Source organism: Helianthus annuus, chromosome 1 (assembly GCF_002127325.2).
Source record: "Helianthus annuus cultivar XRQ/B chromosome 1, HanXRQr2.0-SUNRISE, whole genome shotgun sequence".
Classification (NCBI taxonomy): domain Eukaryota; kingdom Viridiplantae; phylum Streptophyta; class Magnoliopsida; order Asterales; family Asteraceae; genus Helianthus; species Helianthus annuus.
Genome location: NC_035433.2, coordinates 104852642 through 104864540, shown reverse-complemented (window position 1 = coordinate 104864540; position 11899 = coordinate 104852642). Strand labels below are relative to the sequence as shown.

Below are 11899 nucleotides of genomic sequence, written 5' to 3'. Positions count from 1 at the left end.
ATCATTTCATTAAGTTTAATAAATATTTAATTGAGTTCACTTATGTGTTAGACTAAACAAAAGTATGAGAATATAAACAGCATACATTTTTATCAGAACACAGAAAGATGATATTAAAAAACATAATAGTATGAAAACAAAAAACAAACATCATATTCATGTTTTGGAAGAATCCATACCTGTGTAAGATCTGAATGGATGTACCGATCAACCAAAACCACTGAAATGATGAACTTTTAAATTATTATTTTTTTTTACGAAAGTCATTGATGTATAGAAACTTAAATAAAGGTCATTGTTGTAGAAAAACTTAAATAAAGATTACCTGCTAAAACCAACGAATTCTGAAGAACAAGATTTTTTGAAGTAAAAAAACTAATGTTCATGAGCTGTATATATAGCACTTTAAACCAACGAATTCTTAATAACCTGTAGTTTGTTTCAACTAACTAATCTTATCTATATGAGTTTAATTTTAACTAATAATCCCTGAAAAAATGTAAACATAATCTAGTTATAACTTAGAATCCATAAAAAAATGTATCTAGTCTACATATTAGAGTTTTTTTTTGAATCTGGCTAATATAATCTATAAGAACATAGTTAACTTATAATCCCTAAAACCTTGCAACAAAATTTAGTATTTTTTATATATTAAAGATCGTACATTATTATTCATTTTACTTGTTACAAACTTTTTTTTTAAAAGCCTTTTCTTTTAAGAAATAAAGTTTTGTTTTTTTTTATAAAAACTAATGAAAAGGAGCTGTATATACAGCACTTTTAAACCAACTAATTCTTAATAACCTGTAGTTTGTTTCAACTAACTAATCTTATCTAATTTTAACCTGTATTTTTTTTAAACTTGCAATTACTTTAAGTTTTTATACAACAAAAAATTGATATAATCATATAATCAAAATGTATTCAATATCTTATGCTAATTGAATTCATGATATTAATTATTTATGTATATAACTATTTTTAAAAATTTAAACTTATCATCGTCTCATCACTACCAGATTATTTAATTGTATATCTTTTCTTTTCAAACGACAGACATGTGTATTGTAACCTATATGAATTGTTATCACCGTTGTCCTTTTCGAATGGCACATAGATACATATTACGAGAAGGTAAAGTTTTACAAAGAATATATATGGTCTCTAATGCAGTAAAAATATATAAATAAATTGAAGTTTAATATATATTTATTATTATGAAAATATAGCTATGCAAATGGAGCTGGATACCTTTTTGCTGATTGGTTTTTCTTTTTTTTTTTTTAATTACTGTAACTACAATAATTGGCCCTGTTTATATAATGAAAATAACTTTGTTGGTTGCTGGTTTAGCGAGAACTTTAAAATTTGCTAACAAATTGGGGGATTTCATGCTTGTTCCCTTTAATCGATATTGGATTATACTCAAATAGTTAGTTACTTCCTTTAGAAGGCTTGTGGTTTCAAACACTGAGAATTTAAAATATAAAATAAACTTTATTAGACTGAATTAATTCTAAAAAACTGAAAATGAAAACAAAACAAGTGAAAATGAAATTGTCTAGATCAAACATAACTGAAAATGAAAAAAAATAAAAATAAAATAAAAGCACTTGAAAGATTTCATATTATGCTGAATGAAATCTATTCCTCTTCTGAATTGAAACTTGAGGAATTTTTAATTCGGTTTTCTTCTTTGCGCTTGAATCGGCTGTGTCTTCTAGTTCTTCTTCTTTGTCATCTTCTTCAGAATCATCTAAATTGATAACTTGACTCCATTTCCATTCGGTGAGTCTCTTGGATCTCTTCCTTTGAGACTCGTACTTCCGATCCTTAAAAAGGACAAAAAGTGAATACAAAAGTAAAAAAAAAAAAATCAAATTAACTTTAAAATTACCTCTTCACTAAATTCTCGTTGAAGAGTAGACTTATAAGGACTAAACATTGCACCGTGAGAAATTATTTCGACACTTTTATCATCTTGATCCTGCAATAAAACACACATATAGTATAGATAACGAACATGTTAATATGAAAGATATATACGAAAATAATAGTTAAAAAACAACAAAATCAATACCTTAGAAGTTTGTTCATCATGCAACTGATTCTGATCCAAATAAGTTAAACATTCACATAAATGTAAATAAAAGAAAACATTTATTCACAACTGCGATATAAAAAAACTAACCTTAGAATTTTCAATCTTGCATGCTTGGTTTTCCACAACATTTGAATTCAGAACTGGATCCATTTCTGAACTTGTTTAGCAATTAATGTAGGGGTAATATGATGTGTATTTATAGTAGTAAGCATTAGGGTTTAATTTTAGATGTCATCCCTTTATTTCGGAAGTTTGTTGTGGTTATCTTTTAGTTTTTATAAGATATATTAATCTATACTATAAATATAGAATTGATGCAAGATTTACAATCAGAACATGTAATTGATCAAGTCGAAATGATGCCATTTGTACCATCTATAAATATATTTAGTTTATTATTTCTATTCAGTAACTATTATAGTGATTTTTAGATAAAATAAACTATACATTTTGTTACGCATCCAAACTTATGAACAATAATACTAATAAAAGTAAAATGTTATATAAATAAATAAAACTACATAAAAGCTGTGCTTGCTGAAAGATTATAAATTTCCCAGTTTTATATTTTATAAAGTGTATATTTTATAAGTTTGTTTTTTAATATTGTTTTTATTTTGTTTTAATGAGAGGTGAATCATAGTAATGATGCTTTTAGCAATGGGCTGGGTATGGGTTCTGCAAAACGGGCAGCTAAACGTGTTCAAAATAGGAAGCAAAACCTCTCTGGTAGGAAGCAAGACAATGGAAAACGTGTTGCTCAACTCTTTGCCTCAAAGAAAGTACAAGATGAACTAACTAAATGTGAGGTACGCATGATGATGCTCTTCTACGTTCTTTTGTTCTAGTAAATAAGTTTTCATAGGTAGAGGTGCAGATTCAACCCATTTTATGTGGAAATTGGTCTAATTTCTAGTTTGTATTTTGTTAATAGAGGTCAAATGGGTAAAAAAAAATTAAACAAACTCTATATAAAGAAATGAGCTAAACAGGCTTGAACCGTACTCGAGTGTTTTCAATCTCTGAATTGCTTTATTTGAAAGTTGGATCTTTAACTTCATTAGTTGTTCATGTAATCGGATTTAGTTTTTTAATTATATACAAAGTAGTAGGCCTAAAGAAATCCCACTCATCCAACTGTAAATCAAATTGATATTTGTTTTGGGCTTGATGATTAAGTGAATTGTTTAATTCAGATTGATATTTGTATGGAAAAAATGTTCGTGTGTGCTAATTTGTTGGAGAATGTTCATATATTTTGTTCACTTAAGTGACTGAAACTGGGATATTACAGGCCAGTTTTACAGCTGAAGATATACTAAATTCATGGCCAGAGGCAGAAATAAGACAAATTTTACGTGACTGCGGGGAAGAAAACTGGCGCGCTCTTCAGAAAAGGATCGTTAAGGCCTGTTTAAGTAATTGTCAAACGGGTGGCTATTTTTATAATTTTTTTTTACTTTTCTTAAATCACTTGTACATTAATGCATTAACTACTTGTACATTTTAATCCGTGCATCGATATTGAACAAGACAACTACCGAAACGTCGACAAAAATGTGTAGGACGTCATGGTATCTTTGGATTTTTTTTAAACATTATAGTTTATAAGATATGTTAAGAATAAGTAAAAAAAATTATAAGTTTGTTATGGAGGTGTGAATTGTAACTAATTATCTAAAATTTAGATAAAACCTTAGGGATTTAAATGTAATAAGTTTAGGGGTTAAAAATAAATAGTGGTTAAAAGACCAAAGTAACCTCATTTTAGGGGTCTATCTATAAATAAAGGGGGAGAAAAGTTCTTATTTTTTGGGTATCTTAAAGGGGGCTACTAAATGTACCCCCACTTGTTACTTTTTATACCCCCTTCCCATAAAATCACATTTAAACTTATCATATTTACCCCCTAAAAAGTCATATTTTTTTTAAAGTATTCTTTTTTGTTACAAAACAAATTCAAAAGTGTAAAAATATATTATAGACGTTTAAAAAAAATATTTTTATTTTTATTTTTATTTAAAAAATCATATTTTTTTAAAAGGTTTTCAGATATTTTTTTACACTTTCTCAAATAGTATTTTGATTATGTTTTCTTTTATTAAACATCTTTACAAATTACTAATAACGTTTTTCATATAAAAACAATAATAAAAAAAGTTTGAATTTTATTTTTGAAAAAAGTCTACATTATATTTTTTCCTCGTCTAGTTTGTATTTTAAATGTCTTATATTTATTATTTTTAATATTTTAAAATGTTTTTTGTTTATTTTTGAACGACCTGAAGTGGGTATCTGATGTATAGTCGAAAACCGATTATTATTCGTAATTATGTTTATGCTTTTACGTGACTTTTGTTTCGAATGACCTACTTTTGATTACAAAAAAATCCATATATATTTTTGAAATCAACCAGTTTGATATATTTTTTAAATGAAGAAGAGAAAAATATTTTTGAATCAACCCTATCCATTTGTTTTGCTTTAGAAAAGTGTTCACTTCGATCTAAGTCTTAAACTGGTTTTAACATGTTTATAACATATTCTTTACACTAATTAAATTTGAATTTATATAGATTGTTAATTTATAGTTTGATAAAATAATTTTAGTATCTATTGTTTATTTGTTCACTTACATAGATGGGTTGTAAACGCTATTTTAAAATAATTTTTTTTACTTTTTTGATAAATAAAAATTGTTAATTATTTTATAAACATGTCTAAAGTATTAAAAAATATAAAAGTAAGACCTTTAAAATACAAACTAGAAGAGGAAAAAACATAATATAGACTTTTATTCAAAAAGAAAGTTCAAAACCTTTTTTATTATTTTTATAAGAAAAAATGTTATTATTTATTTGTAAAGATGTTCAATAAAAAAACATAATCAATATACTATTTAAGAAAGTGTCTTTAAAAACAATATATAAAAACTTTTAAAAAATATGATTTAAATAAAAATTAAAAAATAAATATTTAAAAAAACGTCAGTAATTTTTTTTTACACTTTTGAATTTGTTTTGTAACAAAAAGAATAATTTTTTAAATGATGATTTGTATAGGGGGTAAATATTAAAAGTTTTAATGTGATTTTATGGAAAGGAGGTATAAAAAGTAATAAGAGAGGGGTATATTTAGCCTACCCCATCTTAAATTGCCCTTGCCTCATACATTATAATATCTTTATATATAATAAAAGAACAAGGTTGGGACACTTGTCCCCTCCATATTCAATTAAGACACATGTCAACCCCACCTTTAATTTACTAACGTGTTTATCATCTAGACTATCCACGCTATCCACACTCCTCAACCAGGTTTTCTTTTGTAGAGAGAGAAAGAGAGAACAAGAAAGGCAGAAAACCTCATCCCCAAATACCCATTTCATCGCCTCCCTTTTAGATCTGAGACCTACAACGCTCTCTCCTTCAAATTCATGTCCGCCACCGCTACAATAACCACCGCTGAAACCAGTTGCAACCATCTTCCATCGATCTTGCCGCTAGGGTTCAACCATTTCCCACCGCTGAAACAGTTGCAACCATCTTCCATGGAAAAAAATGATGTTCGTACCCCAAGCATGTGTTGCTTCAGATGTGAAGGTTTGATTTAGTTTATTTAAGTTGTTACATTTTTTTTCTATATTTTTATTATGATATCAAGAAATTTGCTTTGAAGTTCAATTTTAGGGTTTAATTTCTTTGCGTATTGTATCCATACTGCCATTTTGCTTTATGTTTTCTTTGAAGTTAGATATAAGTTTGTAGTTTCATTTTTTTTCTTATATTCATTTACTATTTTTTTATTATGCAAATTGGAACTGCTTAAGTCCTTGAGCAACTTTGTGGAAAGTACTGATCGATTTTGAATTTGAGTAAATTCGTTGTGTTTGTGTTATTTAGGGGGAATTTTTTTTTGATGTCATGTCTTTAAATATAATCATCATTAACTTTTATATAAAAGGAAAAGCTAGATAACTGAAAGATGTATATAAATGGTTAAATGAGGTAGATTGAAACAAAGGAAACACACCTTGTGGTTCTAAATGAACAGAATGAAAGAAAGAGTAAGGCATAATGTAGTAGAAAAGGGAATTTCAAGAAGAATGGAAATACTTCTACATGATTTAAAAGTGTTCTCATAATAAGCCTGGTATAATTGAACAAGACAATTGGGTCCTAACAAATTTTAGCCAAAACAGGAATCGGTAGTTGGTGGTGTACAAACAATGCATAGAATAGTAGAGGACAAGTTTCACGATGGATATGGTAAGTTCTCCATGGACATTATTATGTAATAAGAGGTTTCATGGGTCACTTTATTAACAGTTTTTTTTTCCAAGTTATGCAGGGAAAATTTTACATATACGACTTTTGGATGACGTTATAAGCTCCATCAATGGATGGTATATGGAGCGTGGCCTTTTTGGCTTGGTTAGTGTTTGATCCCATTGTTATTTGCTCTTTCTGTAATTGCAGTTTTGTTTGACTCTACACCATTAATTAGAGGGGGCAATCTTGACCCAAAGCCTTTCAAGTGGGTCACTTTGGGTTGCTTTTTAAATTATATGGGTTGGTTTGGGTAAGACATTTTCACTCAATGGGTCAAAATGGGTCAATTAAAATTCCATCTCATATATTTTCGGGTCAAAACGGGTCGACAACTTCAAAGAAATGGATCAATGTGGGTTGGTGTCCTAAAGAAACAGGACAAGTTTTGGATCGGCACGGGTTTCCGCACGGGACGGGTTTCGGGCCGACATGAGTTTTCGCAAGGGACGAGTTTGGAGTCGGGGCGGATTTTAGCACGAGACGGGTTTCAGTTCGGTTTTTTTTTATTTGTTTGGGTCGGTTATTTTCGGTTTCGGTTGAGATTTTTTGTTTCCTTTTGGTCACTTTTTCGGTTCGTTTTTTATTTTTTCAGTTTTTGTTTCGTTTTGGCCGGTTTCGATTCGGTTTTTTTGTTTCGTTTTGCTCGGTTTTTTCCGGATCGGTTTCAATCTTTTCAGTATTTTTTGTTTCGTTTTGGTTGTTTTGTTTTGGTTCAGTTTTCGGTTTTTTGTTTCGTTTTAGTTGCTTTTTTCCTTTGATTTTTTCAGTTTTTTTGTTTCGTTTCGGTTCAGTTTCGGGTTTTTTGTTTCGTTTTGGTCGCCTTTTTCGTTCGATTTTTTCAGTTTTTTTGTTAGTAGTTGGGTCGTGTGTACTGCTGTAACGAGATCAAGATACTTTAGCATTGTAAACGATTCTAATAGCAAGCTTTAAAACATTGGAATACAACACGAGAAATCAGAGGGTTCAATACATGAATGATAATCAGCTACCATTTAGCATTATGTTATTTAATAGGAAGATTTAACAGTAAAGATGGTTTGAAGTTCAACCGTTTCGACGCGTACCGTTTCGACGCGAACCGTTTCGACGCGAACCGTTTCGACGCGAACCGTTTCGACGCGTGCCGTTTCGAGGCGAACCGTTTCGAGGCGAACCGTTTCGACGCGAACCGTTTCGAGGCGAACCGTTTCACCCGAACAAAATTGCCCCTTGATGTACAATCTCTTTAGAAAACATTTTTAACCAACCCGACCCGAAACCCGTTCCGACCCGAAACCCGTTCTGACCCGAACCCGTTCTGACCCGAACCCGTTTCGACCCGAACCCGTTTTGACCCGAACCAACACAACCCCTTTTTTAGTTGACCCGTTTTGACCCGAACCCATTTTGACCCGAACCCGTCTTGACCCATGACCCGACCCGACCCAACCCGACCCGTTTGCCAGGTCTACCATTAATCATGTAAATGTATTTTGAGTTCATTAGGTTTCAGGGGTTGAGTTTCATTGTGGGGGAATTTTGAGGTTAGGCTAACAATATATCCATATGCTTTCTCAATAAAACGTACGAGTAAATCTTTGTTTCTGCTATTTATTTAGACATTGTGTTTGTTTTCTTAATTACATTTTGTTTGTAATTTTTTACTAAGTTTTTAGCATGTTTATTAACCAACTATATATTAGAGGAAGCGATTTTATCTGCCAACGCCTTCTCTAGAGGTGACAAGATTTTGCAATTTGGGTAATGAGTCAGAACACGTTGTTCGGCTGGTTCGACCCACAAATTTGTATGTTTTTTAGATAAATAACGGATGTGTACTTATGATCCCAAATACGATATTTCATACAATAATGATGTATGTATTATAAGTAGACCTCACACTATTTTCAACCCTATTATCTGCCAGCGCCTTCTCTAGAGGTGACAAGATTTTGCAATTTGGGTAATTTCGGCTGGTTCGACCCACAAATTTGTATGTTTTTTAGATAAATAACTGATGTGTACTTATGATCCCAAATACGATATTTCATACAATAATGATGTATGTATTATAAGTAGACCTCACACTATTTTCAACCATTTTTAACCCATTCATTCTATCTAAGAAATAGATGTGACTTGTAACCCTTAATTCTAGCATTTAATCTTTTTTCTACAAGCCTTTATTAAAAAAAATTTACTTTCATTCGCTTTTCGTGATTTCGGTTTATGCTTAGGTATTTCCAGGGCTAGCTGTTTAAGGTTCATATAACCTTATGAATCTTGAATGACTCAATTTGGTTAAAGTCTATCGGGAACAAGTTAGGAATGGCGCCTTCGACTGAAGAACGGGCCGCTGAAGCCAAGTTTAACGAGGATGGAAATACAGGTTTGAAGAATCAGGCTAAGTAAGGTTAGGCCTTTTAGTTGTTGTGTTGTCAATTGTTGATGTGATGCATTCATGAACCTACAAATTTATATCTAACTTATTACATAGGTTCATTTTTTCCATATTTATTTTGCAGATGATGAAGCAGTTGCAGTTGTTGAAGGGGGATTGTGCGGTATGCAAGTCTACATGCTCATCATGGTAGGACAGGAAGCTAGAGGGATGATTTGGATCCTTGCGTATGTGGGGTATGCAAGTGTACATGCTCAACTTTACTTACCTCCAAAATATGGATTGTGTAAGTTGCCTTCACTATATAATTGCATGCAAGTGTTGTTTTGGAACTTTGACCAATCTAAGTTGACTTGTAGACTTGAGTTTTGTTCCACCTCTTATATATGCGTTCATTGGTAGCTCGAGAGATATTGCAATGGGCCCTGTGGCAGTGGTCTCTCTGTTGCTTGGAACTTTGTTACGAGATGAGGTTGAGCCAAATACACCTGAATATTTATGTCTTGCTTTCACTGCAACATTCTTTGCTGGAGTCACTCAAGCTGCACTCGGGTTTTTCAGGTAATATAACTTTAACAAAAACTGTCGTTTTGATCCGAATCTTATATAGTTTTGAGAGTTGCTCTTTTTACAGATTGGGTTTTCTGATCGATTTTCTGTCACATGCTGCGATTGTGGGGTTCATGGGAGGAGTGGTCGTTACCATTGCGCTTCAGCAACTTAAAGGGTTGTTAGGGAACAAGGATTTAAAAAAAAAGACTGATTTAGTTCATGACCAACTTACTAAACTAAAACTTGTGTTCATAAAATAGAAAATGGAAAATAGAACTGACAAGACTAAAACTTGTGTTCATAAAATAGAAAATGGAAAATAGAACTGACAAGTGTGAAAACATTATTATTTTAAATTATTTGGTTTTATGTTATTTGGATTTTTTTTTTTTAAATCATACATCATATTTTTTAATATATTTTAAATTTAACTTTTTTAAGCCCGTGTGTCACACGGGATATAAGCTAGTAGTATAGATATAGATAAACAAGGGCAAAACTGTAAAAGAAAGTTTACCAATATGACCGTTGGGATGGGAGCTCTTTCCCCCTTTAAATACAAACAAATCCGTTGAAGAATTTTGTTATAAAATAAATCACGTTTCCAAACAAAGCATAAAGAAAATTGTACAGTTGATTCAAATCACAAACCACCATTCGATCCTTACATACAATCTCCTCTGTTTGTTTGAAGGTATTCTTGTTCCTTCAATCCCTAATTTTATTTACTCCCTTCTTTGTGTTTCAATTACAGATATCGATTTGTTCGTTTAAAACCCCTTTTTATTTTAATTTTTAGGGTTTTTTCTTCTCGTTTATGGTGTATGATCTTGGTTTTGGTGTCGAGATATTGTCGTTCGATTAATTTTGAAGTTTGAATTCAAGACGTATGATTGTTGATTTTAACTGAAACAAAACCCTAGTTTCGTTAGGGTTTTGAAATATCATATTGTAAGTAATTGAACAAAATTGAGTCTATATGATTTCAGATGCGTGAATGATTTACCTCGATGAAACTGAATACAACAGACATTCAGATTTGATTTAAATCTTTGCCCAAAATTAGTTAGTTAGGGTTTTTACTTAATTTATCATAAATAGCATGTTGTAATTTGTACAAACTGAATCTTGATCTTGATATTTCTCCCCTAAATGATTTAAGATTTTGCTGGTAGTATAAAACCCTAGTTCTTGAAAAATCTTTTGATATATGAATTTGTTCTGTTATGAATATTCCTTTTTTTTTTCACAATTTGGGAGACTAATACTCATAAATATATGAATTTGGTTTCTTTTTGGCTTTGTGCAGACTCAAAAAAATGGCAATGCATGCTAGCCGTTTGACTCAAGACGAGAATCTCAATGTACACTTTGATGGTATGTTACTAGTTACATCTCTATGCTTTTTTTAACCATTGTTAGTTATATGATGGTATGTATGTTAATTAACCATTGTTTCTTTCTTACAGGGGTGGTCAAGATCAATGGGTCTATTGCTCAAAAGAACAAAAGGGGTCCTGTTAAGCACTTGGTGACCTTACTAATTCGGCTATTATACCGTCTTCTCAGAAAAATGGTTTGAAAAAAATGAGTCAAAGAAAGAAAGCAATAGCTTTTGCTGAAAATGAAAAGTTTCCGTACTCTATTGCTGAAGAGGGTTTCAATCACAATCACGATGAATGTATCAAACAACAGACGCAATCAGTGGGATTGAGTGAGTTCTTAAGTAGCCTTGGGTTTTATGAAGGTATGCTAATTAATGCATATACAATCCGTTAGTATATTTTTACTCGCTTACCGCTATTGTTTTTTAATGGTAGATGCTTGTTTTCAATCTGTCTCTTCGTATGTTTGTTAGTTAGTATATTTTTACTCGTTTAATCATCGCTTACCGCTGCTATTGTTTGTTAATTGTAGATGCTTGTTTTCAATCTGTGTCACCGAAAGAAGTAAAGGTGAGCTTTCTGATGTGATTTTACAATTCCACAAGCTCCTCTCAATTTTTTTTTTTTTTCAATTTGTGTTACTAGGAATGAATTGTTTTTAATGTATATAAATTGCAGGATGAAAGTGCTATGATGATCTTTGAGGTGGAGGAGATCCTCGAGCCGATATTTGAAGATCGTGTTCATGGTGGGATGATGTCCCCGATCTTTGGAAGCCCGGGTTCTCCAAAGCTATACGATGATGACGATTTTCCTAGCTTTGCAAAAACTATGTCCTAGTAGTTAAAGTTGAATGGATAGTCAAACTATATTGACTACTGTAGTTAATAAATAGATAAAGAAGCTTGTTTTGTTGATGATGTTGGGTAGACTAATCTTTAGTTTTTGCCAAACTTCAAGTGCCTTGGCTGTTTTGGTTGTTTTGTGTTTCCTTTGTACGTGTTCTTATGGATGTGGAACAACATAATAATAATAATCATCCTTAAAACCTTTGTGTTTTGTCTGTTTTCATCTACAAATCCTTAAACTTTGTTTTGGAACTGCTGCATTATAAAGGAAAAAAATTATAATAAAAACAACAGTA

General features: G+C 31.2%; 1 protein-coding gene across 13 annotated transcripts; it reads left to right on the top strand.

The window, feature by feature from the left end:
* Positions 1–5399: 5399 nt before the first annotated feature.
* Positions 5400–11805, top strand: LOC110872554 (sulfate transporter 1.2-like). Of its 13 annotated transcripts, none has more exons than XR_004892611.1 (11): positions 5402–5709; positions 6309–6375; positions 6458–6540; positions 8655–8830; positions 8961–9104; positions 9178–9379; positions 9453–10064; positions 10680–10747; positions 10840–11117; positions 11288–11325; positions 11434–11805. XR_004892611.1 is itself a non-coding variant. In XM_022121367.2 (8 exons), exons 5-8 carry the CDS (start codon positions 8984–8986, stop codon positions 10950–10952), a joined length of 504 nt encoding a protein of 167 aa, XP_021977059.1. In that variant the 5' UTR covers positions 5403–5709; positions 6309–6375; positions 6458–6540; positions 8655–8830; positions 8943–8983; the 3' UTR covers positions 10953–11059. The 13 variants fall into 13 exon arrangements, 2 of the variants coding, with proteins under 2 accessions (XP_021977059.1, XP_021977065.1); XR_004892610.1 differs by having other exon boundaries at positions 5403–5709; positions 9221–9379; XR_002554541.1 differs by having other exon boundaries at positions 5403–5709; positions 8915–9104; positions 9221–9379.
* Positions 11806–11899: the final 94 nt, after the last annotated feature.